Genomic DNA, 25,039 nt, shown 5'->3' with positions numbered 1-25,039 from the left:
TGTGTGTGTGGTGTGTACTGTGTGTGTGGTGTGTACTGTGTGTGTGGTGTGTATTGTGTGTGTGGTGTGTACTGTGTGTGGTGTGTACTGTGTGTGTGGTGTGTACTGTGTGTGTGGTGTGTACTGTGTGTGTGGTGTGTATTGTGTGTGTGGTGTGTACTGTGTGTGGTGCTCTTCATACTGCGTGTGCTCTATAATGTACACATCAGAGCATCAACAGGCCGATGCGCACACCTCCTTCATACATGAGAGGAGATTAAAGACAATTTAAAGACACAAAAGCTCATCATTTGGATTGCATGTGGCCATGGAATCCAAACGATGGACCATACAGAGACCCGCATGGATACATAGAGACCCATAGAGATAGAGACCCATCGAGATAGAGACCCATCGAGATAGAGACCCATCGAGATAGAGACCCATCGAGATAGAGACCCATCGAGATAGAGACCCATAGAGAGACATTAATGACGAGCCAGCGTGCTGCGCTTGTGACTGTTGCAACCCAAACTGTGGACCGTACAAGTTGGCCACTGGAGTCTGTGCAAAGCGACACCAACTCGTTGTCTCTCTCTCTCTCCTGGAGCCCTCTCGTCGGGGCCAGCAGTAGACCTCACATTGTGCTTGTTGTATCTCCTGAACAGCTGCTATCTTGCACAAGAATAGCGATGTATACTCTACGCGTGCTCTCCCTCTCTCCGTGAGTGCTCTGTTGTTGGTGGTTCGGGGTCCCCAGGACCGCTGTCATCTTTCGCCGTCTCTGCCTCTCACCTGGGCGCCAGGTGACCCGGGGTGGCCGCTACGGGCCGCATGGCCGCGGCTCCATCGTCGCTTCTGGCAGCGGCGACTCCAGCAGCGGAGCCGCGTTCATTGCGTGGCAGCAGCAGCAGCAGCCGCAGCAGCAGCAGCAGGGCTGCTCTTGTTGTTCGGGGCGCAGTAACTCTCTCGCCGCTGGGGCAGCAGTGACAAGCGCGGTTCGGGAGTCCGAGAGTCGTCTTCTCTCCTCTTGGCCTCTCGCTCCGGCTGGTTCAGAAACTCTCCGATCGGGGCCAGTCGCTCTCTCTCTGTCTCTCCTGTGGACGGTGACCCTTCTATCCTGGCCAGCCACAGCGACTAAATGAGTCGTCAGCTCTCTCTCTCTCCCCCCGCGTGCTTTAATTCGGGTCCTTGGGTAGCCGAGAAGCCTGGTCCGGTGATGTCTCGCACAAGGCACGCGATTCTTGGAGGAGACGGAGTGGACACGGAGGAGCGAGCGAGCGAGGAGTCGGAGCGAGGAGGCGCTGTGGGGACTGAGCAGCGGCGGCGGGAGGAGGCGAAGGAGGCGGCAAAGCGCGGACCCCGCGGGGCGGGGGAGGAGGAGGAGACGACGATGCGAGCCCCGTGCACACGGAGATGGGCAGGGCGCATGCACACAAAGGCAAAGATGCACCGCGTAGCCCTGGATGCTGTTGGGGCAAAGTGCTGCTGCTGTAGTTAGCCAGCACCCCGACTACGAGGGGTGGCGGGGTTACGGTTCGAACCGCGCCCCTTGCCGCCTTTGTCTCCCTAATACCGATGCTTAGATACCGCACTTGGGAAACCCATTTAAAGCTGCGTCGACCTTGGAGAGGCCCAGGTCCTGTTCAGATATAATAACAATGTAAAAAATTATCGCTTTTCAACATTCCTGGATTACTGATAAGCCGAATCAATTGGCATATTTGGCCCCACGTGACAACTTTAGTTGATTGGTTCTGCAGGGCGGTGAACAGCTATTATAATAATGATGATACAAAAATGGCATCATACCTACATTTTATTTGTCGTGGAAAAGCTACGTAAAGAAAAGACAAATAAAGGCAGGCACGGCGCACAAAAGCTGTGGTGTGGTTAGGATTGAGTCGTGACGCCTTTGTCATCCTGCGGCGGCACTCATTTCAAGGCTGAGTTGACCTCGTCGCAGGCCAGGATCGGGTTCAGGTGTGTCGTCACGCGGGTTGTTCGCCGTCAGCCGACATCGAACTCTCGGATCGCAGGGTTCGTATCGCGCATTGCGCTAACCACTGTGCCACTGCTCCCCAAGGACAAAGACCCCCGTATGGCCTCTGACAGACTGTTGGGGCAAGAGCTCTTAGCCAGCACCTATGAAGGCCGGCACGGCACACGAGGCGGTGGGTGGCCAGCACCATGCCTGGCCGCCTTTGTCTCCCTCGTGGCGACGTTTACACATCGAGGCCGAGTCGACCTAGGGGAGACGAGTTCAGATAATTACCCTCACCGTGGTTTGCCGTGAGCGGGAATCGAACTCGGATCACCGGGTGTATAGCCAGCGCATTAAACACTGCACCACCACTCTCCCACACGTATAGACGCTATGTGCATTGTAAACACACGGATACACATACATACACACACGTGCACATCCTTATCTAAATACCGGGACGCCACAAACTCTCGCACACACACGGATAGACACACACACACGGATAGACACACACACGGATACACACACACAGATAGACACACGCGGATAGACACACACATGGATAGACACACACACGGATAGATACAAACACAGATAGACACACACACGGATAGACACACACACAGATAGACACACACGGATAGACACACGGATAGACACACGGATAGACACACAAACAGATAGACACACACGGATAGACACACACAAGGATAGACACACGGATAGACACACGGATAGACACACACACGGATAGACACACACATGGATAGACACACACACGGATAGATACAAACACAGATAGACACACACACGGATAGACACACACACACGGATAGACACACACACAGATAGACACACACGGATAGACACACGGATAGACACACACGGATAGACACACACACGGATAGACACACGGATAGACACACGGATAGACACACACACGGACAGACACACGGATAGACACACACATGGATATACACACGGATAGACACACGGATAGACACACACGGATAGACACACACACGGATAGACACACGGATAGACACACACACGGATAGACACACACACGGATAGACACACGGATAGACACACACGCGGATATACACACGGACACTCACAACAAACACCTCGAACGTTACACTCCACATGCGCTTACACAAAATAACCAAACGCGTTCCTCGATAACTCTCGATAACTCTCAATAACTCTCAATAACTCTCGATAACACAAGAAAGTACATGATCGGCGACGTTTCGGTCAATGACCTTTCTTCATAGCACACAGCAAGAGAAATAGGGTGGTTGATGAGAGCTGGAGAGCGCGCTGATCACCCCGGGGCCCGATGAGATTGACATGTCAGCTGTTTTCTCGTGACCAGCTGTGTCAGTAAGCGTCCGAGTCGTCGCCCTACTCGAGGTGATGGAAGGGCTCGGAGCCACTCTGGCTACCGAGCGGTGTGACGAGTCACGTGCCAATCTAAAAACCCGTGACATCAGACCCCCGTTGTGTAAACAGGCGCAGTCTCTGATTATTGTCCAACTCAGTCGGCCTACTGGCCCTCTCTCCTTACATGCTATGAAGGGCCATTGCCCGAAACATCCCCTCCAATTGTTTTGTATTATTAAAGCCCCCCACACACAGTGTATACACCACGCACACACACACGGTGTATACACCACGCACACACACACGGTGTATACACCACGCACACACAGTGTATTCACCACGCACACACAGTGCATACACCACGCACACACAGTATATTCACCACGCACACACAGTTTATACACCACGCACACACACAATTTATAAACCACACACAATGTATGCATCACACACACACTGTATACATCACACACAGTGTATACATCACGCACACACACACAGTGTATACACCACGCACACACACACAGTGTATACATCACGCACACACACTGTATACATCACGCACACACATAGTATATTCACCACGCGCACACACACAGTGTATACACCACGCACACACAAAGTGTATACATCACGCACACACAGTATATTCACCACGCACACATACAATTTATAAACCACACACAGTGTATACATCACACACACACAAAGTATATACACCACGCACACACACAAAGTGTATACACCACGCACACACACACAGTGTATACATCACGCACACACACAAAGTGTATACACCACACACACAACGTTTATACACCACGCACACACACACAAAGTGTATACACCACGCACACACACAAAGTGTATACACCAGGTACCCACAAAGACAACGATCCCCGTATAAAGCCTTGGCACAGACTGCCCGGGAAAGTGCCGCTGGATACACAACACGTGAGAAGCGACAACAAACGGAAAGGATCACGAATACAGCCTCGCATGCATTATTTGGGTAAATGATGTAAGCGAGCACCTATTAAAGCCGGCTCAGTACAATTGCCTTTCCGAGTGTTGATGTTTGTTCACCTCACCAGGAACACGTCAAAGGTCGAGTTCACCTCGGGGGGAGGACCATCGCAGGTTCAGATTCAACTCGGCCACTGAGGTTGCAAGTGAAATGGAAGCGTGCGTTACGTCCTCGGGTCCTCGTCATTCGCCACCGAGTATCGGTGACATCACCTCTGTGCTTGTGCCAGGCTAGGTGCACTTTGAGGTCCTCACGTGAAGTGCTGCTGGCAGGTCACGGGACACACCCAGTATGTGTGCATGTTGCACTTCTTTCGCACCGTACCTAGCCAACCGAGCTAATCTGAGGTGCGGGAGCTAATTGGAGACCCAGGTGTTATGGGTTCGCTGAGTGTTATGGGTTCGTTTTAGAGTGCATCACGTGTTCCCCGCTGTGTTTTAGCCGCCCGTCGCTTCGCTCGTTTGCGTGAGCGTCGCTCCTCCACCCTCCGTTGCTGTTGGTAGGACGGCTGCCTCCAACTGCCCAGTAGCGTCCTTCACGAGCCTCCTCCATCAGAGGCCGATCTTGGCACCGCTTGCACTAGCATCTCCACTGACCACTAGCATCTCCACTTACCGCATCATCTCCAGCCCGTGCCGTGCCCGTTTACCTCCCCAAACTCCATACGGCCAAACAGAAGCCGCTTGGAGCATGCGGTGGCTGGGCATGCGGACTAGATGACCCAGCCAACGCAGCTTCGCCTGCCGGAGGAGCGAACCGATGACATTGTCCATATGTTTGAAGGTTACAGCAATCTAATCTGGACAAAACCCAGGATGGATCGTATCCAGACCGGCCTCAATCGTTCCAAGCGGGCGCAGGTGTTTCTATTAAATGGGAAAAAGGGGTATAGCTGTGGTCAGCGTGAAACCTACTTCCAAACTTCGTGCGGAGCGGACTCGAGGCGACTTCCACAGAAGAGCGCGGCAAATGAAAGATGACTTCACGGAGACGGCGATCATATCTTGTTTACAGCCCTGAGCCGAGTGGTGGGAATTCAGCATTCATATGGCAGGGGGAGAGTCTATCCATAGTACAACCGTTGTTGACTTACCGACAAACTGGTGCTCACTTAATCGACTCCAGATGGACTGTGAGCTGCTTCAACCCCCACCAGTCACTCACACCTTCAGATCCACGCAACGATGTCTCGTATAGTCTTGAACAGACTGTTGGCGAGCACCTACTAAGGTGATATTCATGCATTGTTGGCTCTAAGCTGGAATCGAGCTCGGGTTGCCAGGTTCGTAACGCAGTACGCTAACCAGTGAAACCGCTCACACACAAAGATCCCCCATAGAGCCTATAACAGACTGTTGGGGCAAGTGCTGTTAGCGAGCACCTATGAAGTCCGGCACGGCAGACGAGGTAGGTGGCCAGCCGTCTTTGTCTCCCTAGTGGCGACATTTATACATCGCACCAAGTACATTTAAGTCTGAGTCGGCCTAGGGGAGTCCCATGACCACACACACCCACATATTCTCACACAACCACCGGCCCCCACCAACACCCCACCCACAACACCCCAATACATGCACACACCAACACCCCACCCACACACCCACATCCCCACCCACCAACACACACCAACACCCCCAAACACAAAAACAAAGAGCCCCCGTATAGCGTTAACAGACTGTTGGCATGTTCTGTTAGCGAATAGCACCAATGAAGGCCGGCACGGAACATGAGGGGTGGCCAGCAACCACGCCCAGCCGCCTTTCTCTCCCGAGTGGCGATATCTACATACTGCACCACCAGGTACTCATTTGAGGCTGAGTCGGCCTAGGGGAGGCCCAGGACCAGTTCAGATAATATAATCGTCACTGGTGGTGGCCGTGAGCGGGAATCGAACTCGGGTGACCTTGTTCGTAGCGCAGCGCACAGACCACTACACTACCGCTCCCTCAAATACCGCCCACCTACCCACACACCAATACATACTAACAACCCCTCACACCCACCAACTAACATACACACACCAACACCCCCCACACAGACACACACACAGGGGACGCGATGTCCACAGAGCCGGGGTTTATTTACAAGGAGAAGGCCGGTGCCGTGAGCTGGCAGCGCACGTGGTTAGCAGATCGCCGGGCTTGTTAATGGTCGCTAAATAAATACTCGAGAAACGAACATCGCCAAACAGCCCCCAACGTAAATACGCAACCCTGCAGCCACCACCACCACCACCGTCAGTGGCTCTGCGTTGAGAACGCGAACTCGCCCACGCGGGGGGTTTCACGCCACAGCGTCGCTCGCTCCTTTGCCCGGACTCCAACCCTGGCTCTCGGATTTGAGCCGTGGCCCTTTCCCGGTGCACCCGAGGTGCCAGGGCGCAGCGCCAGCGGCGTGCACGATACGCAGTGCACAACATATCGAGGGTGTGATGAGAGGGAGTGTGCGCTACAGAGTGTGGACTAAAGGAGGCAGCCGAGCGGATAGCGCGCTGCGCTAACGAACCCGGCGACGCGAGTTCGATTTCCGCTCACGGTCAACACCAGTGACGAATACCTGAACCGGTCCTGGGCCTCCCCTAGGTCGACTCAGCCTCAAATTAGAACCTGTTGCATTGTGTAAACATCGCCTCCTTGGGGAGACAAAGGCGGGCGGGCGTGATGCGGCTGGTCACCGACCCCATCGTGTGCCATGCCGGCCTTCATAGGTGGTCGCTCACAGAACTTTCCCAAAGTCTGTTAAGGCTACACGGGGATCTTTGTCTTTTGATGGGAGGGTGCGGCACGGTCCACAGATCTTCAGGCATCCGCTGTGCTCCGTCAATGGGGAAGTTGCGCGGTTCGCAGCGTGCGCGGAGCTGTCATCGGAGTGGACTTCCACCGAGGGAGCCTTCAAGAGGAGTCCCGCGCGCAGACGCACAGACTCGCGGTCGTGGCCACGTGCTCGTGAAGCGGTTGGGCTTCGTGGGGACGACTGCGGGTTTCAGACCCGACCCAAGAAGAACCCCACGGCTTCTTTATCTTGTAGCGAGACCCCGCGAGGCAGCACCGCGGGAGTTGCCTCTTACGTTTCGTTTCCTTTCAAACGAGGTCCGCGCGTTTTTTGACGATTTGTGTGTTTTCGTTATCGTTGCTGTGTCCGTCACTGCCAAACTCACTTTCGTCAAATAACATTTGTGTGAACATGAGTGTTACTTTAAAGATGCTGTCAAGGAAGTGTGCTGCGATATTTATTTGCTTCGTTCTTTCTTTCTCAAACGACACCACTGCGAGTGGGATTCGCCGCAGCGCTCTCGAGAGTAAATTGAAAGTCTCCGCGTGGAGAAACGGAAACCTGTAAAATAACTCACTGGGCGCGGACCCCATGGGTAGGGGACACGCGGCCCTGGGAATCCGTAAGGGGTGTCCGAGCGGGCCGCGACCCCAAATCAACCCCTCGACACGCCGACCTCAACACAGAAGCTAAGCCCCTCCGAGCCTGCTTCGTGCCTGCATCGCAGAGACCGCTGTTGAACCCCACGGGTATTTCAGAGGCGCGGTGTGTCCACGAGATTTGCGGCACACTGATGAATTGTTAACAAGCAAAAACAACTGCAAAGGTTATGTATTTAAAGTGTTGTGCCCTCATACACGTGGGTTATCACGTCACGTCCCGGTTTTCCTCCCAAATAAAGCCAAACGTTTATTGCAGGAGGAAAGCCATATCAGTATAACATGGTTGGCTCGCTTACTCGGTTTAAATCAGCATGCGCAATGCCGCGTGGATCAGCCCCTACTGATGAACACAGCGCGGGACACATTCGCTGATATCCACGCGTCCTTATTTTGCGTGGGCCATGAGCCAATATGTCAATCTTCCCCCATCACAGTAGAAGCCGATTATATACACACCTTATAAGTACAGTTCTGATATATGCAACACACCCTAACATTACACCGGCGGGAAGACGCATGGCAGCTTCTGATACAAATACTCTACACTTGGAATACCGTGTTCCACCAGCTCCTCCACCACCACCACCACACTGCAGGTCACAGCAGCAATCCACTCACTCACTCACCACACTGCAGCTCACAGCAATCCATTCATTTACCCCCCCCCCCCCCCCCCACAGAGACCACCCTGCAGGTTACAGCAACCTTCTCACCCATTCACTCGACACACTGCAACAAACAGCAACTCACTCGTGATTAGCATCGTTGTCCTACCCACACCTCCGATTAACACGATTGGCTCCGTACGGTGCGAAAGTTCAACATAAACTGTATACAACCCATTTACTCACTCACTCACCCACCCACTTGCCACACAGCAATCCACTCACTCGCAAACACACTCACTCACCCGCTCACACACTCACTCTCACCCACTCACCAACTCACACTCAGCCACTCACACCCACTCACTCACACCTACTCACTCACTCACACTTACTCATCACTTCTCTTTCTACTTCTCCCCTCGCGCCGCTTCACTTTGGAATTCCCTCCCATCGCCGTCTATCGCCCCCAAGCATAAACAACAACCTTGCCCAGTTGAGACAAGTGTTAAACCTCATCCATTCCAACCTTGATAAGAGCTGTTTGTTGCCAGCCGAATGCCGTTTCGGACCTTTTGCTCAGCAACTATCAAAAATAACAAAACACCAAAGAGAACAGATACGTGTGGCCTTGCTCCCAAAGCGAAGCGCTCGGTCGCTCAGCACCCAGCTTCTTCCGCTCAATCAGCAAGGCCTCCTTGGTCTCCCTTTCGGCTGTCACTTGGCCGGATCAGTCGAACGCACAGCATGGAGGTAGCACGGACGATGGGATCCGCCCGATGGCGCCTTCAAAAACACCGTGTATGAGGAGGGAGCCTCCGACGATAACGCAAAGTCGCGGTTTGGTCTTCTAGGTCTCACGTGCAGTGCGCTTAGAAATCACGGCCACTTCGGTGGCGGCGGGGGGATGAGAGCCGGCACCCTCGGTGTGACGGGGGTCTTGATGGTAGCGAAGGAGCTGCGAACTGTTCATCATCACCTTGCTTGCTGCTGCTGCTGCTGCTGCTTGGACAACAGCTGCTGGGACCAGGGTACGAGGAGGAGGAGCAGCCGAAGCAGCGAGATATGGGGCGAAGGACAGATGCGTGAGGTGGCAGAAGAAAAAGAGGGCACAGGGGTAGCTCGGTCACAGCCAAGAAGCTGGGAGGAGGTGGGGGAAGAGCTACGAGAAGCAGCTGCTGATGAGGAAGCGGTGGGAGGAACCTGGAGAGAGATGCGAGAATAAGAGACTGGGAGAGCTCAAGAATACAGAGGGAGAAGAGAAGTCGTCTCCTCCTCTTCGCAGAGATACCCACGGACATCTCTGGGCAGGAGGGAGGGGGCTCTGTCTAGAAATTATTTGTGAGCTCCTCTCCTAAGCTATCGCTTTTCTTTGTTCTGAGCAGCAAACCCAGGTGATGGGACATCAACATCAGCTACCATTCTCCACGAAGTGGTGGTGATATCAGCAAGGAATTTGTGCCAGGCTAGGTGTAATCTGAAACTATATGTAGTGTCAAAAGCGTCGCTGGCAGGTGGTGATGGGATGGACCCAGGTGCCATGGGTTGACTGAAATGCCCGACAGATGCACCACCTGTGCTCTCTACAGTGCTAACTCGCTCGATAGGCCACTCGGTGCTCCGCTCGTTGTTGTGAGCGTCGCAACGTCACCCTCCATTCTTGATGGAGGGCGACTGCCTCCACCTGCCCAGCAGCGTCCTTCATGAGCCTCTTCCACAGAAGTCGTTCTTGACACCGCTGGTACCAGTTATCGGCAAGTTTCCGATACCACATCAACCCCTCCCCCCACCCCCCCGAGTACGTGATGTACCCAAGGCATGCTCTTTCATACTGAGTGAGAGTTCCACAGGACATGACGAAGCCAATGAAAGGATAACGCCGCTCTCCTGAAACTTCCACTGCCAAACCAGAGCTGGCCACGAGCAACATTGCCCAGTTAAGCGAACACCTCCACCCTCTCTACAAGCACCCGGGCGTTTTGCTTTGGTAGGGGTGATCCTAAGGCCCCATCTCTTTGTGATATCCTCTATACCAAGCAAAAAAGTCTATAATTTTTTCTCGGAGTGAGCAACAGCATATCTAAACAGCATATTCTAAACAACCGCATATCTAAGATGTTTTATCAGTTTGGGAGACGTCTCTAGATATCGCCCGGCATCAACTAGCCTCCCACTGCAAATGTACCGGATATAAATTCCACTGCGACTGCCATGGAAAGCTACTCCAACTACGTGCTGAAAAAGTGAAATAGCGTACGGGCCAGAGGTCATCCCTATCACACCGCAAGGCAAACAGGGTATGGCTCCCACTCCAGACCACACAGCTATAGCTGGGCCTACCCACCTTAATGAAGGGCCTTAATGATCACAAGCAGAAGATCAGGGACCTGGAAAGCACCAATAAACTAAAGCATTCGTTTTTTTGTAATGGTATCATAGGCCTTGAGCATGTCAATAATGTAGAGATCTAGATTCCGTTAAAATTATTTGGCAAGGCTGGTGAGTCAGATGCCTTCCATGGTCTCCTCTACCAGGTGTGGCGCCATGAGTTATCTTATTTGAGGACTTAATTGCCCAAGTCGGTCACGAGACTCGCACTTGGGTGATAGTGATTTGAGAAAATGAGCCAGATCAGCTCAACAAACATGGTACTGAGCCAACGGGTTTGTAATCACCTACACAACTGTTCCGCCATCGACACATTAGACGCCATCTTGGGTGCGCGCCGGGTCTGAGAAAAAAACGTGTACTGGACTACGCAATGGAAGAAGAGTGAATGTGAGGCCATGCCTTTGATACCTAGAGGAACCTATCGTGGGTGTGGTCCGGGCACCGAACCATCGGCTTGCCATCTGTATGATGGCGCCGACTTCTGTTCGTGCACTGCAGCGGTGGTGGATGTCAACCTACGGTGCCCCCTTTCAAGCCCGCAATGGCGAGCTGTTAAAAGCTGCAGACGAGTATTTGACGACTGCTTTGCTGTTCAGTTTGGCGTCTGGCTCCCTCCCTTCTGATGCCGAGAGGGAAAATGGTCAAGGTTCAGGACCGTGGCTCACGCAGCCACGAACGCTGCACCGTGGTATCCAGTCCGGACCTCCCTGGATGATGATGGAGTAGGTGTTTTCAGCGAGCCGAGATAAAAGCAGCAGACCAAATTCTGCACAACATCAGTCGCGCGCGTCTGTGCACAGACGCGCGCGACGCCTGCGCCGCGTCAACTCTGGCGAGCGACCCCCACGGCAGCAGCAAAGTGCCATTGAGGCGAGCGCCAGAAGAATTTTCCCGCAACCACGCTCTCGGCCTTAACGCAACTTTAGAACGCGACGACTCCTCGATACACACCAACAGCGAGGCTGCGTGACCTTCGAAGGAATAATACCGTTACAATGTATATGTACACACACGCACAAGCGCACACACACGCATGCACGCGCATGCGCACGCAGCGCCACGTACGTAAAAATGATATACTGTAGCGTTCAAAACGTAGTGAGTGAAAATCTGCTGCGCGAGTGCCAACACAAACGTGAATGCTGAAGGTTGTAATACTGACAATGACGCAGCAAATCAAGAGCTCGCGTTCGAGAGTCCTGTAAACTGCCCGCGTCTCAATCCCGCGTGTCCCCAATGCAATACTGCTGAGCGGGCACGGCGTGAGCTCCCCCCCCGGGGACACACAGAGTCGGTGGCTTTGATCTCGCCAGAATTCCTCCCGCCCAGCAGTGTAGCATCCCGGAGGTTACGGGCACAGAGATGGGCGCCGCTCGGCCTTCGACGACTCGTTAACACTGATGGTGGTGTCGGGCTCGGTGGGCCACGGGCCGACCACCCGGATAATATACATGCGAGCTTGATTAGTAATCTACACGTCCCCCCCCACCCCCAGCGCCCTCCTCCACCCTCGGAGATGATATTCTCACGAAGAATAAAATGTACGCATAAAATCATTATAAATATGTAATGGGAGTGCGATTGGTAGACTAAGGCTATAAAATCTATACAGGTCGAGTGGGAATGTCGTCTCCGCTAGGACGGCAGGGGTAGCGGAGGTAGCCGGGGGGGGGGGGGGGACATTTTAAGTACTTTTGGGGGGGGGTGTCAGGATGAAAAGTTTAAACTTAACATTTAAAAAAATAATACTAATATTTTTAAAAGCGCTACAATTGTACATTCCAGCAGGACCAGCGGGTCGATCCCATGGCAGCGTCGCCCTCACCATACAAGGGAACGTCAGTGCCGCCTCCTGGCCGAAGAAACCCAGAGTGCGATTGTTAATCGAGAACACAAAGTAACACTGATTTAGCGCCGCCATCACCGTCGTCGTCACCGTCGGGGTCCGTCATCACGCGGCGCAGATTCACGCCGGGCTCCCCACGGCGCTCTTCCGTCGACATCTCGGTTCCTCTCTCGGCTCCTCTTCGCCGGGGCCGCCAGTCCGACGCGTCCGGGAGCGCGTGCGCTTGATGGCCGGACGGGTGGGCGGTCGGTCGGTCGGGCGGGGGAGGGCCACGGGTGGCACCGCGCGTGCCGGGGTTTGGCACCGCGCGTGCCGGGGTTTGGCACCGCGTGTGCCGGGGTTTGGCACCGCTCGCCGCCGCTGCGCATTGGGAGCGCGCCAATGCGCGCGCGCGACGTGATATGCTCAACACTCACGTACGTAGCGGGGGGTGTTTTTGTTTTGTTGTCATTTTGATTTGAAGTTTCCTCAGTCCGAGCGTCGTGCGCGAGTCGCTTTTTGCCGATTTGTTTTTCGTTCACAGTACGTGGAGATGGAGTGCAGAACCATTTCCTTTCCCCATAGCGGCAAACGAAGAGAGGGGGGGGGGACCGCAGCGCCCGCCCGCTGCATACATCAGTGTCAAACAAACATGAGCTTGCGACTGCCTGTTTACGTTCTCCCAAATACCTTTAAACGCCTGCCCCTACCACTCCGCCTCTTGCCGCCGCTGTCATTGCGCAACCTGGGTCGCCAAGAAAAATTTGGCACTTGTCGCAGTTACGAACGCGAAACAAAAGTTAGCGACGTTTTTTTTTGCTGGCTCTTTAAAGTATTTTGCTACTTGTTTTGCTTTCAGCTTATTTTACATCGCAGGTTGAGTGAAGAGGAGGTCCATGGTCGCCAAGTCAGCTCCTGCGATGGCTCCTCGCCTCGACCCCCCCCCGCCCCCCCACAGCCCCCCGGGGTCAGATGCCTCCCGTCAGGTCCCTGATGACTCTGCCCCGCACGAGCTTCCGCAGGAAGTCCTTCTCCCTCGCGATGTTGTGAGTCCACGACTGCGGGGTAGGGGGGGGGGGGATCGGCAGCGGTGGGAGAAGAGGGGAAGGAGGAGGAGGGGGGATGGTGAACAGTCAGGGGGGGGGACGAGGACGGTCGGGGACAGCGAGGGGTGGCGATGCGGTGCGCCGAGCGGGGAAGGGGGAGGGGGGCCAGGGCCGGGAGGAGGCGACATGGAGGAGGAGGGAGTGGGAAGATTTGGCAAGCGAACACCGAGGCAGGCGGCGCGGGTGAGGACATTGGCAAAAACGGAGGGCGGCTCGAGATCTTATCCGCATTTGTCGCGGATTATATAATTTGCTTTGAGCTCAGGCGCCACCGTAGCTGTGCGGGCGCTGGTGCTCCCTCCGAGCAAGCACTTTGTAAATAAACTTCAAGTCCACCTCACTAGGAATGACAGGAGCTGCAGCAACAACAAAAAAACAAAAAAACTAATTCTTTATGGGCCTCGGGGCCCCACTTTTCAGTCCCCTAAAACCCAAACAGCCCCGTTTGTTTGTGTGCTAATAGATGGGGGGGGGGGGAGCGGTGGGGGCACACTGCAGCACTGCCAGCCAGGCAGGACCTCTCACTGCAGCGAAAAACCACTCGAAAACAGCAAACATGGAATGTGTAAAGAAAGGAGAGGACGACGGCTTATCCATTGTGAGCAGCCCGCTTGTCCCAATCGCAGTAAACACCCGCTGGGGTAAACGCTCTCTCGCTGACCCGTGATAGAGCCCCTGGAGTAATCTCGCTGTGGGCTCGACCCCGGGGCGGGACATGTCGCGCGTGCGTGCCACAGACCCCCCTCTCCCACAGAACCCCCTCAACCACAGACCCCCCTCAACCACAGACCCCCCTCTACCACAGACCCCCATGAGGGGTCGGCCCCCCAGGGGGGGCTAAAGGTGGCCGCGCGGGGCAGCGGCGGCACTCGGAGTCCGCTTGCTTGTGCCGGCCCCCGTGAGCCGTTTGCGATGCAGCCTTTGTGATTTTAACACGTAGTAGTAGCAGTGCTTTCTTGACCAATTATATCCACGATAGAGGTTTTTGTTTGGTTAGACCGCGTGAATACCCACGACCACTACCCCACACAGCCAAATAGTAAGGTTTGTCACGTAAACAAAACGTGCCGATTAGTTACTAGTTTAGCACACCGGTTGTGTGTTGGAGAGTAAACCCACTACAACATTTACAATTCGAGTGCCGTGACGTTCACCTGGTAATTACAACAACCAGCCTTGTCAGGCGACAAACAGTTGCGGAGAAAGCCTCCTCCTGTTTAATGTAGTCATGTAAATTACAATGGATATCTATTATTAGTTTGGATTATTCACAGTTAATGTACGTACATTATGTACAATATGTGAATCTAACAGTATGCAGAGGAGCAATTAATCCGGTACACACATTCTGTTCAAAGCTTTGCTAATACATCTTTCATATTCTTAGCTCTTTCGGTAAAGTCACGTTGAAGGGAAACAATAAAATATATATAAAACAAAAATTCTCACGACGTTTCGACCATAACACCATAACAAAAACGGTCATCATCAAACGGTCATCATCAGGTTTTTCACACCTGATGATGACCGTTTGTGTTATGGTCGAAACGTCATGAGAATTGTTATTGTTTTATATATATTTTATCATTTTATTGTTTCCCTTCAACGTGACTTTACCGAAAGAGCTAAGAATATGAATTACTGCAGTCACGAAAGCTTTAAATCAAAATTTAATACATCTTTCGTTTCGAGTATGCCATAAATGTCCACGCGACAATCCACTTGGTTGAGCTGTCACTTGTGGCGAGGTGGCTTCTGAAGAAGAGCTACATAGCTCAGTGGGCCTTACCTGGTAAAATAAAAAAAAACTGTTTTAATAGCTTAATATGCAATACCCATTATTGGCTGCTTACAGTTCATCACCATTCGCGTATAGTGACCTGTATAGGCATACAGTTAAACAGCGTACTATTATTTGGTAATAGGCTTCCAAGCAGCACTAAGCCTGTAGTTATTTGAACGTTTAAAATGATTTTAATTTCTCTAGATTTCCTAATTAGTCTTGGCCAGTCGTAAGTAGTTTAACACAAAACATCAACTTATCGAAATGAATTAAGTGTACTTGTTGGTATGCGTGTTCGGCAACTGTTCTTTTAGTCTCATGGTGATGAAGGAATTAAAACTGTTAAAATACCATACATTGCGGGAGTAACTGATAAACTAGCCAGAATTTTGGAAAAAACATTCGAGTAAGATTTGGCACGGTACATAAAATACAAAAACTAATGTCTGGTACTAAAGATGTATTGCCAAAGCTATAAACAGAAGGTGTGTACTGGATTAATTGCTCCTTTGGTAAATGTTACGTTGGTCAGACGGGCGGTGGCGGGTTTAACGACACATTTATATTTACGCGATCTAACCCAACAAAAACCTCTATCATCCTTCGCGATGTCAAAATGAGAATGATGGCGGCGACGCGGTCTCGCGCTCGCCCGCTCACCCGCTGGCCCTTGGCCGCTGGCAGTCGGGTGCTGGCCGGTCGGGCGCTCACAGCGGGGAGGCCAATGCAACCGAGTCGGCTCACGCGGTGTCCGCGACTGGCACCCCGAGCGCCGTGCGGCGCCACCCCTCGGCTGCCCTAGCTTCCTCTTCCCCTCTAAAGGAGCTGCGGTCGAGGCAGCCGGGGCAGCGTGAAGTCATAGCACTGAGCCGGCGCCGCTGAACATATCTAGGTTTGACTCTAAAGGTTCAGCCACCCATGGTAAACCGGTTCTCAAGTGTGGTGAGTTGATCGTTGGAGCCCTGGCACCAGTGATGACAGAGACCTGTAGACTCACACAGAGACCCATAGATTCACACAGACTGGGTAGTGATTTAACCGGGTTCTCAAGTGTATCGAATCGATGGTCTGAGCCCAGTTAACGACAAATGCACGCGAAAAAATAACGTAAAATTTTGTGCGAGTCTATGAATTTGGCAAAATTCCAACCAGTGAGAATTAGCAACGTCGGTTTGACTGCCACGTAACAAAACATTTATCTGCATCAGGCCACGTGGCTAAGCGATTCTCCTATGCCGTGCGAATAAGAAATAACCTGAAGTCGTTTTGCGACATCAGTTTCCGAGGTGCGACGCGGCGCTCTGCGAGGGCGATTAATTAACTCGCACCAACATCAGCGTCAGGCCGATGTTGGTGCCAGTGCACGCAACATCAACGGTCGCCATTCAGAGGCGGTGATATCACCGCTGCCCTTGTGCCAGGCTGGGTGCGCTATAAGGTCACGTGACGTGTCGAATGGTAAGGGACAAACCCAGGTGCCATGGGTTGACTGAATGAGTTGACTGACAGATGCACAACCTCTGCTCCCCACTGCGTTTTAGCCACCTGACACTCCGCTCGTTGTTGTGAGCATCGCTCCTCTGCCCTCCGTTATTGTTGAAGGGTGACAGCCTCCAACTGCCCAGTAGCGTCCTTCACGAGCCTCCTTCATAGAGGCCTAATTTAACCACTGTTACCAGTCATCAGCAAGTTCACTCAGCTACACATACTCCTGTCACACATCAGCCCATCTCTTCTCAAGCCAATGCAGCATCCATTTAGCTCCCTCTATGCAGCCAAACAGAAGCTGTTTGGGCATGCGGTGGATGGGCATGCAGGCTACAGCGAGGGAAAAAAAGTATTTGATCCCCTGCTGATTTTGTACGTTTGCCCACTGACAAATAAATTATCAGTCTATAATTCTAATGGTAAGTTTATTTGAACAGTGAGAGACAGAATAACAACAAGAAAATCCAGAAAAACGCATGTAAAAAATGTTATAAATTGATTTGCATTTTAATGAGGGAAAAAAGTATTTGACCCCCTCTCAATCAGAAAAATTTCTGGCTCCCAGGTGTCTTTTATACAGGTAACGAGCTGAGATTAGGAGCACACTTTTAAAGGGAGTGCTCCTAATCTCAGCTTGTTACCTGTAGAAAAGACACCTGTCCACAGAAGCAATCCAAACTCTCCACCATGGCCAAGACCAAAGAGCTCTCCAAGGATGTCAGGGACAAGATTGTAGACCTACATAAGGCTGGAATGGGCTACAAGACCATTGGCAAGCAGATTGGTGAGAAAGTGACAACAGTTGGTGCGATTGTTCGCAAATGGAAGAAACACAAAAGAACTGTCAATCTCCCTTGGCCTTGGGCTCCATGCAAGATCTCACCTCGTGGTTGCAATGATCATGAGAACGGTGAGGAATCAGCCCAGAACTACACGGGAGGATCTTGTCAATGATCTGAAGGCAGCTGGGACCATAGTCACCAAGAAAACAATTGGTAACACACTACGCCGTGAAGTACTGAAATCCTGCAGCGCCCGCAAGGTCCCCACGCTCAAGAAAGCACATATACATGCCCATCTGAAGTCTGCCAATGAACATCTGAATGATTCAGAGGACAACTGGGTGAAAGTGTTGTGGTCAGATGATACCAAAATGGAGCTCTTTGGCATCAACTCAACTCGCCGTGTTTGGAGGAGGAGGAATGCTGCCTATGACCCCAAGAACACCATCCCCACCGTCAAACATGGAGGTGGAAACATTATGCTTTGGGGGTGTTTTTATGCTAAGGGGACAGGACAACTTCACCGCATCAAAGGGATGATGGACGGGGCCATGTACCATTAAATCTTGGGTGAGAACCTCCTTCCCTCAGCCAGGGCATTGAAAATGGGTCATGGATGGGTATTCCAGCATGACAATGACCCAAAACACACAGCCAAGGCAACAAAGGAGTGGCTCAAGAAGAAGCACATTAAGGTCCTGGAGTGGCCTAGCCAGTCTCCAGACCTTAATCCCATAGAAAATCTGTGGAGGGAGCTGAAGGTTCGAGTTGCCAAACGTCAGCCTTGAAACCTTAATGACTTGGAGAAGATCTGCAAAGAGGAGTGGGACAAAATCCCTCCTGAGATGTGTACAAACCTGGTGGCCAACTACAAGAAACGTCTGACCTCTGTGATTGCCAACAAGGGTTTTTCCACCAAGTACCAAGTCATATTTTGCAGAGGGCTCAAATACTTATTTCCCTCATTAAAATGCAAATCAATTTATAACATTTTTGACATGCGTTTTTCCATATTTTTTTGTTGTTATTCTGTCTCTCACTGTTCAAATAAATCTACCATTAAAATTATAGACTGATCATTTCTTTGTCAGTGGGCAAACGTACAAAATCAGCAGGGGATCAAATACTTTTTTTCCCATTGTACAAGATCCAGCCATTGTAGCCTCGCCTACCAGAGGAGATCAGCGATGGGACTGTGTCCAGCTCATTTAAGGATCTCTGAGCTCTTCACACAATCTAGTCTGGTAAAACCCAGGCTGAATCGTAGGCAGGCCAGCTAGCCCAGATGTTCCTTTAAATGGGTCCACGTTTCGCAAGCATAGAGAAGGGAGGGCAAGACTGTGGCCGAGCGACAGGCCGGGTAGCTTACACGCAGTTTCACGCAGCCGATGAAGAGCTAACACTGCTTGACTGATTAAGAGTGAGACTCGTGCTGTCCAGGTTATGGCAAATTATCAACTCTCTAAAACTGCCCATTACTCATGGGGAGTTGAGGGGGTGGATATTTTGCTGACACAAATTACCCAGCCAGGTGCATTATTATTTTGATTGGGCTCATGGTTCAGTAGGAGTCACCAACTCTGAGCAGCAATTACCAGAGCATCAGTATAACATGGTTGACCAAATAGGAAGCCATCCCTTGACCACACCTGAGCATTGATCAGCTTCCTATTGTATTATCTGTACCAGAAGGGAATTCCTCTGATAAAACCATGGAAAGCTTATTTAACCACATTTGCAGAACGGACGTTAAATAATGTAGGAGCCAGAGGACATCCCTGTTGCAGCTCAAGGTGAAAGGGGAAATGACTCCCAGCCACGTAACTGGCTGGGAGTCAAGAGACCCTGAAAGCACAAACAACAACCCAGAGCCCTGGTGTACTGATGGTATACTAGGCCTTGACCATGTAAAAAAAGCAGATATGTAGGTTCTGTTGAAATGAACTAGAACTCTGCTGTAGCAGACGGACAAGGAATGTAACGTTTGTGCAGGACCGCCTCAGGCTAAAACCACATTGGGGCTCCGCAAGCCTCTCCTCGGGTGACAATGAACAATCCTTTCCAGGACCTTTGCCAGCTTCACTGAGGAGGGAATGCTACAGTAGTTGTTACAAACAGTGCGGTCTCCCTTCTTAAAATGGGGGACCACCAGAGCATCTTTACAATCCTGGAAAACCTGTCCTGTTGTCCAGACGGTTGTAATTATGTCATAAAGGGCAGCCTGCACACAATCACCACCCTCTCTGAGCAGTTCGCTTGGGAGGTCATCTCTGGTCGGCGCTCTTCCCGGTCTCAGGCTTTGGATCGCTCTTAAAACCTCCTCAGCAGATGGTACATCATCAGCCAGACACTCACAGGGAGTGGCTAATTCCTCTAATATTTGAGGGTGACTGCAGCCCCAGCAGGGTCAACCCCACCTTTCCCCGTAATGTTATGTGGGCTGAGGGGTTTTTCCTGCCCCAGGACAGCAATGCTCAGCAAACCTGCAGACCTGTTCCTGGGGGTCGGAGATCGGATCACCACCTTTTCCCTTGGGGACGGTAATAGGTGTGGTGCTGCGAGTTACTTTTTTGATGGAAATAAAGAGTGATTTGTGATCGTGAGCTGCTGAGGCATTTCCATCTCCTCAGCATCCCAAAACCACCACTCATCCTTGCAGAGGCGCATGGATCTCTAACCCTCTGAATGGGCTTGTCCCTTTCCCTCAGCTATCTCGAACACCTCCTCTGTCAGCAAGGTTTTCTGGGGAGGTTTGGTCTGCGTACCCAATGTAGCCGTTGCAGCTGCATGAACCACGGACCTGAACCTCACCCATTTCCCCTTGGCATCAAAAGGAGGGGGGGGGTGATTCTAACCCCAGCTGCAAACAATGATGGCAATCTCACTTTCAAACTTTCATCAGCTAGATGACACCAAGCCTCTGTGGGTTTGAATGGGGTCCTAGGTGGTTGCCCAACACCGCAGTGCAAATAACAAGCCAATGATTAGTGGGTAAATCACCCCCACCGTTGGTCCTGGTGTCAAGGACATGGGCCTGCAATCTCTGTTCCACCACTCTGCAGGCCAGCAGATGTTCTTTCTTGGACCCGGTGTACATCCATGTTGTGTGCATTCACTGAAGCCGGAACAGCGTATTCGCGACTACAAGACCATGGGCTGCACAGAAGTCTAGCAGCCTCCTGCTTTTATTGACCTGATCTGGCCCATGCTTTCCAATCATTCCGGTCCAGGTGCATGTATCATGACCAACTCGGGCATTAACGTCACCCAACAAAATGACTTTGTCCTGAGGGGCCACTTTAGACAACATTGTGGAAAGGTCAGAGAAGGCATCTTACTCAACAGCCTCACCTATATTACTCAAATAATTATTCATTTTGTGTGAGAGAGTAAGCCACCATTACCACCATTTCATGCCTCCCTTGATGTGGAAGTGAGCCCACAGTAGCCTGGGAATCAGCACACTCCCACACCCCCTTCAGTATTTTGCTCAAAGAAGAACCCCTCCCTGTTGTTTGGCAGTCTCCTGCTCCAAGTAAAGGACTGTCCACCCCTCATGGTGACCACAGCCACAACCATGTGACCGTAAAAAATGAAAGCCTGTCACAGTGGCACAGGCGGTGCCAGCGCAGCTCCATACAGGAGAGCGGGCAGCCTCTACTCCTCAAGTGAGCGCTCAATCATTCGGCGTGGATCGACCGTTTCTGAACGAACCCGGAGGGGGTGGGGTGAGTGCTTCAGCCTCCCTGCTCAGCTATATGGGGTTTGGCAAGGAGACGTTATGAGAGCCTGTCCCAACCGAGGCCTCCGGCACAAGCAAAATATTCATCGGCTGTTTCCATCGTGAGTTTTTTCTGAAGTCGAATGAAAGTCGAACGCGTTACGAGCTCCTCACTAAACACACAAAGACAAAGGTCCCCCGTGAAGCCTTAACAGATTGTTGGGGGAAAGTTGTGGTTAAGGGACGCACAAAAAAAATATCCCCCGTATAGCCTGAACAGACCTTTGGGGAAAGTACTGCTAGCGAGCACCTATGAAGGGCGGCACGGCACATGAGGGGGTGGGTGGCCAACACCACGCTGGGCGGCCTTTGTCTCCCTAGTGCGATGTTTACACACTATACAAGGTACTCATTTTAACTCGGGTCGCTGGGAATGTAGCGCAGCTAACCGCTGTAACACTACCCACTAAGGGACGCACACAAGCAAATACACAAACAAAGAATCAAACACACTCACCTTTCTAGATTTAAAGCTTTCGTGACTGCAAGGATCCATACTCTTTGGTTCTATTCGGTAAAGTCACGTATGTAAAAAATAAACAACAAAAAATCACGACGTTTCGGCCACAACACAAGCGGCCTTCATCAGGTGAAGGGATCAGGCTGTCTCGAGGACAGCGCTGGAGTGGAACACAGCCATGCTCAGACCGCGACCTTTAAGCTGTGTGCGAGGAAAACAAGGTGCCTTGACGAAGGAATTAGCATAAAAAATTAGCATTTGATTGCCCGATTTAGCATAGAAGTGGTGTACATGCAAGTGCACATGCCGGTTGGCGCGGAGGGTGGGGAGGGGAGTTTCCCTATTGATGGTGTGAAAAGGGAATTTAAGAGCTGCGAAAGTTTGGGGTACCACTACTTGAAAAATATACTGTACCATTGAAAATTAGTTTAATGTTTGGTTCGATTTAGAACATCTTTCCAATGGTTGCTTAATTTGAAACCATCTTCTCGGTTGAAATTGTGTCTGTGCTCGTAGATCTGAATTGCCCCGTGAACAAATCTCTGATAAAAACCCGTGGGTTTGCAAATAACCTTGGTATCGGAGAAAATTATATCGTGATCACCCACAGCGTTGTAACAATGATCAGCTACGGCAGAAGAATTCGTTTTACCGTGTTTAAAATCTGATGTGTGCTCGTGAATTCGGTCAGAGACATGTCGCTTTGTCTCCCCGATATAGCAATCACCGCAGGTACAACTCAATTTGTAAACCCCGGGGTGCTGTAAGTCAGGAATGACATCCTTCACGGATGGGATCAGATCACGAATTTTGTGTACTCTATTGAACCGGACCTGGATCTTGTGTTTGTTTAGAATTTTGGAAATCCTTTTATATACGGTAGTGTGATGGTTTTGACCGGAGTATCAAGTGGTTGTTTCTGTATGGAGGGAGAAACAGCTTGGCGGATGGTACGGTCAGAGTATCCATTCCTTTTGAGGGCCAGGTGTACATGTTTGAATTCACTGGTCAGGTGGTGTTGGTCCGAAATGCAATGAGCCCTATGGTATAAAGTTTTGATGAGAGAATTCTTCTGGGCTGGGTGGTGGTGGGAATCAGGCTTCAAGTAGGAATCCGTGTGGGTGGGTTTCCTGTAGACAGAATGCCCCAATGAGCCATCAGGTCTTCTCTCAAACAGAACATCCAAGAATGGTAGCTTGCCATCTTTCTCCACCTCCATGGTGAATTTGATGGCGGGATGTCTGGAATTGATGTGGTGTAGGAAAAGGTTCAGAGCTGGGAGGCCATGTGGCCAAATGACGAAAGTGTCATCCACATATCTCTTCCACAGGGAAGGTCTGAGGGTGGAAGTCTGGATGGCGTCTGATTCAAATTTCTCCATGAAAATATTGGCTATCACTGGTAACAAGGGGGATCCCATGGGGGTACCCTCATTTTGTTTGTAGAAGGAGCCATTCCAAGTAAAGTAGGTATTGTTGAGGCAGTGCCTAACCAGTGCAGGTGTATCGGGGTCTAGTCCATGTTGGACCAAATTTTCAATTATTTCAATGGTATCAGGCACTGGGACCTTGGTGAACAAAGAGACCACATCGAAGCTGACAAGGATATCATCAGGGGACAGTACAACGTCTTTGACCATAGAGACCAATTGGGCTGAGTTAAGTACTGCTGAGGCGGTCTTGCCAGTGAAAGGCAGCAATGTATCTGACAGAAAACGGGCCAGTCTATAGGTAGGGGAGTTGATCGTGGATACGATGGGTCGTAGTGGGGTGCCTTCTTTATGAATCTTGGGAAGACCATAGAATCTAGGGGGTCTTGCAGCAGAAGGTTTCAGGGAAGAACGTTTAGTTGGGTCGATTAGGGAGGTCGAACTTGTGATGATCTTGTTGTTTTTTATCGCTAGGCTATTGGTAGGGTCATTTTTAATTTTTGAGTAACTTCCATCGTGAAGCAGATTCTGGGTTTTGTTGTTGTATGAATCTTTATCCATAATTACAGTAGCGTTGCCTTTATCGGCTGAGAGGATAACTAAATCACTTCTGTTTTTTAAATTCGCGAGTTCATATCGGAGTAGCCTTATCTTCTCTGAGATTGAAGATAGGCTGGCCTTAAACAGAATCTGTTTAGAATTCGGAGAAGATACAGCAGCAGAAGTGAGTGATATGAACTCGATACTTTAGACAGGACTCTCCTACAAGCTCATTTAATGTTAACACAAAAAATGTCACCTTCTGATTGCAATCACGTAGACAACATGACTGCTTCTTCTGCTGATTCACTGTCAGTCAAATGTAAAGCTAACCTGATTTCTAAATTCAACCACCTATCAAAGAAGAACCCAGTTCCACATATAACAAAACTAGATGTTAACAAAATCGTCATTAATCAGAGTAGCACCCCGATTTCGGACAATCTGAAAACAGTACTGGCTAGGGGACTGAATTTCACTGTCACCCCAAAACACATACCAGTAGATGATATCATCTCTCAGGTCGATGTAGCCCTCAAAGGCGTGGGATACATCCAAGCAGACGTTGCGAGAGCTGAAATAGCCACTATTCTTAAGAATGCTAAGAAACCCATTAGTAACATCAGCAAAAATGAACGCTCTGAACTCGCGAATTAAAAAAACAGAAGTGATATAGTCATCCTCTCAGCCAATAAAGACAACGCTACTGTAATTATGGATAAAGATTCATACAACAACAAAATCCAGAATCTGCTCAACGATGGAAGTTACTCAAAAATAAAAAATGACCCTATCACAATAGCCTAGCGATAAAAACCAACAAGATCATCACAAGTTCGACCTCCCTAATCGACCCAACTAAACGTCCCTCCCTAAAACCTTCTGCTGGAAGACCCCCTAGATTCTATTGTCTTCCCAAGATTCATAAAGATGGCACCCCACTACGACCCATTGTATCCACGATCAACTCCTCTACCTATAGACTGGCCCGTTTACTGTCAGATACCTTGCTGCCTTTCACTGGCAAGACCACCTC

The 25,039-nt window shown here is 51.0% G+C and overlaps 2 protein-coding genes across 7 annotated transcripts in view; both read right to left on the bottom strand.

Moving 5' to 3' along the window:
• The window catches only part of LOC142929848 (uncharacterized), a 156,853-nt gene extending 155,366 nt beyond the window's left edge, over positions 1–1,487 (bottom strand). Inside the window, exon 1 of one of the 2 annotated variants that reach the window (XM_076071956.1) lies at positions 775–1,487. Coding sequence is in view for 1 of the 2 variants with exons in the window: in XM_076071955.1 (XP_075928070.1) it covers positions 775–815 (41 nt within the window). In the remaining variant the exon portion in view is untranslated. The remainder of the gene's footprint in view (positions 1–774) is intronic. The other variant, XM_076071955.1, reaches the window with a different exon arrangement.
• A 4,953-nt stretch (positions 1,488–6,440) lies between these two features.
• The window catches only part of LOC116957755 (CMP-N-acetylneuraminate-beta-1,4-galactoside alpha-2,3-sialyltransferase-like), a 131,508-nt gene continuing 112,909 nt past the window's right edge, over positions 6,441–25,039 (bottom strand). For all 5 annotated transcript variants that reach the window (XM_076071950.1, XM_076071951.1, XM_076071952.1 and 2 more), the window contains one exon: positions 6,441–13,692. In XM_076071950.1, coding sequence (XP_075928065.1) covers positions 13,603–13,692 — 90 coding nt within the window. In that variant the 3' untranslated portion in view covers positions 6,441–13,602. The remainder of the gene's footprint in view (positions 13,693–25,039) is intronic.

The sequence above is a fragment of the Petromyzon marinus genome, chromosome 35 (assembly GCF_048934315.1).
Source record: "Petromyzon marinus isolate PM22_M1 ecotype Great Lakes invasive population chromosome 35, UKy_Petmar_22M1.pri1.0, whole genome shotgun sequence".
NCBI classification, from domain to species: Eukaryota; Metazoa; Chordata; class Hyperoartia; order Petromyzontiformes; family Petromyzontidae; genus Petromyzon; species Petromyzon marinus.
Note: the sequence above shows the minus strand (reverse complement) of the source record. Positions and strands in the feature narration are given on the sequence as shown.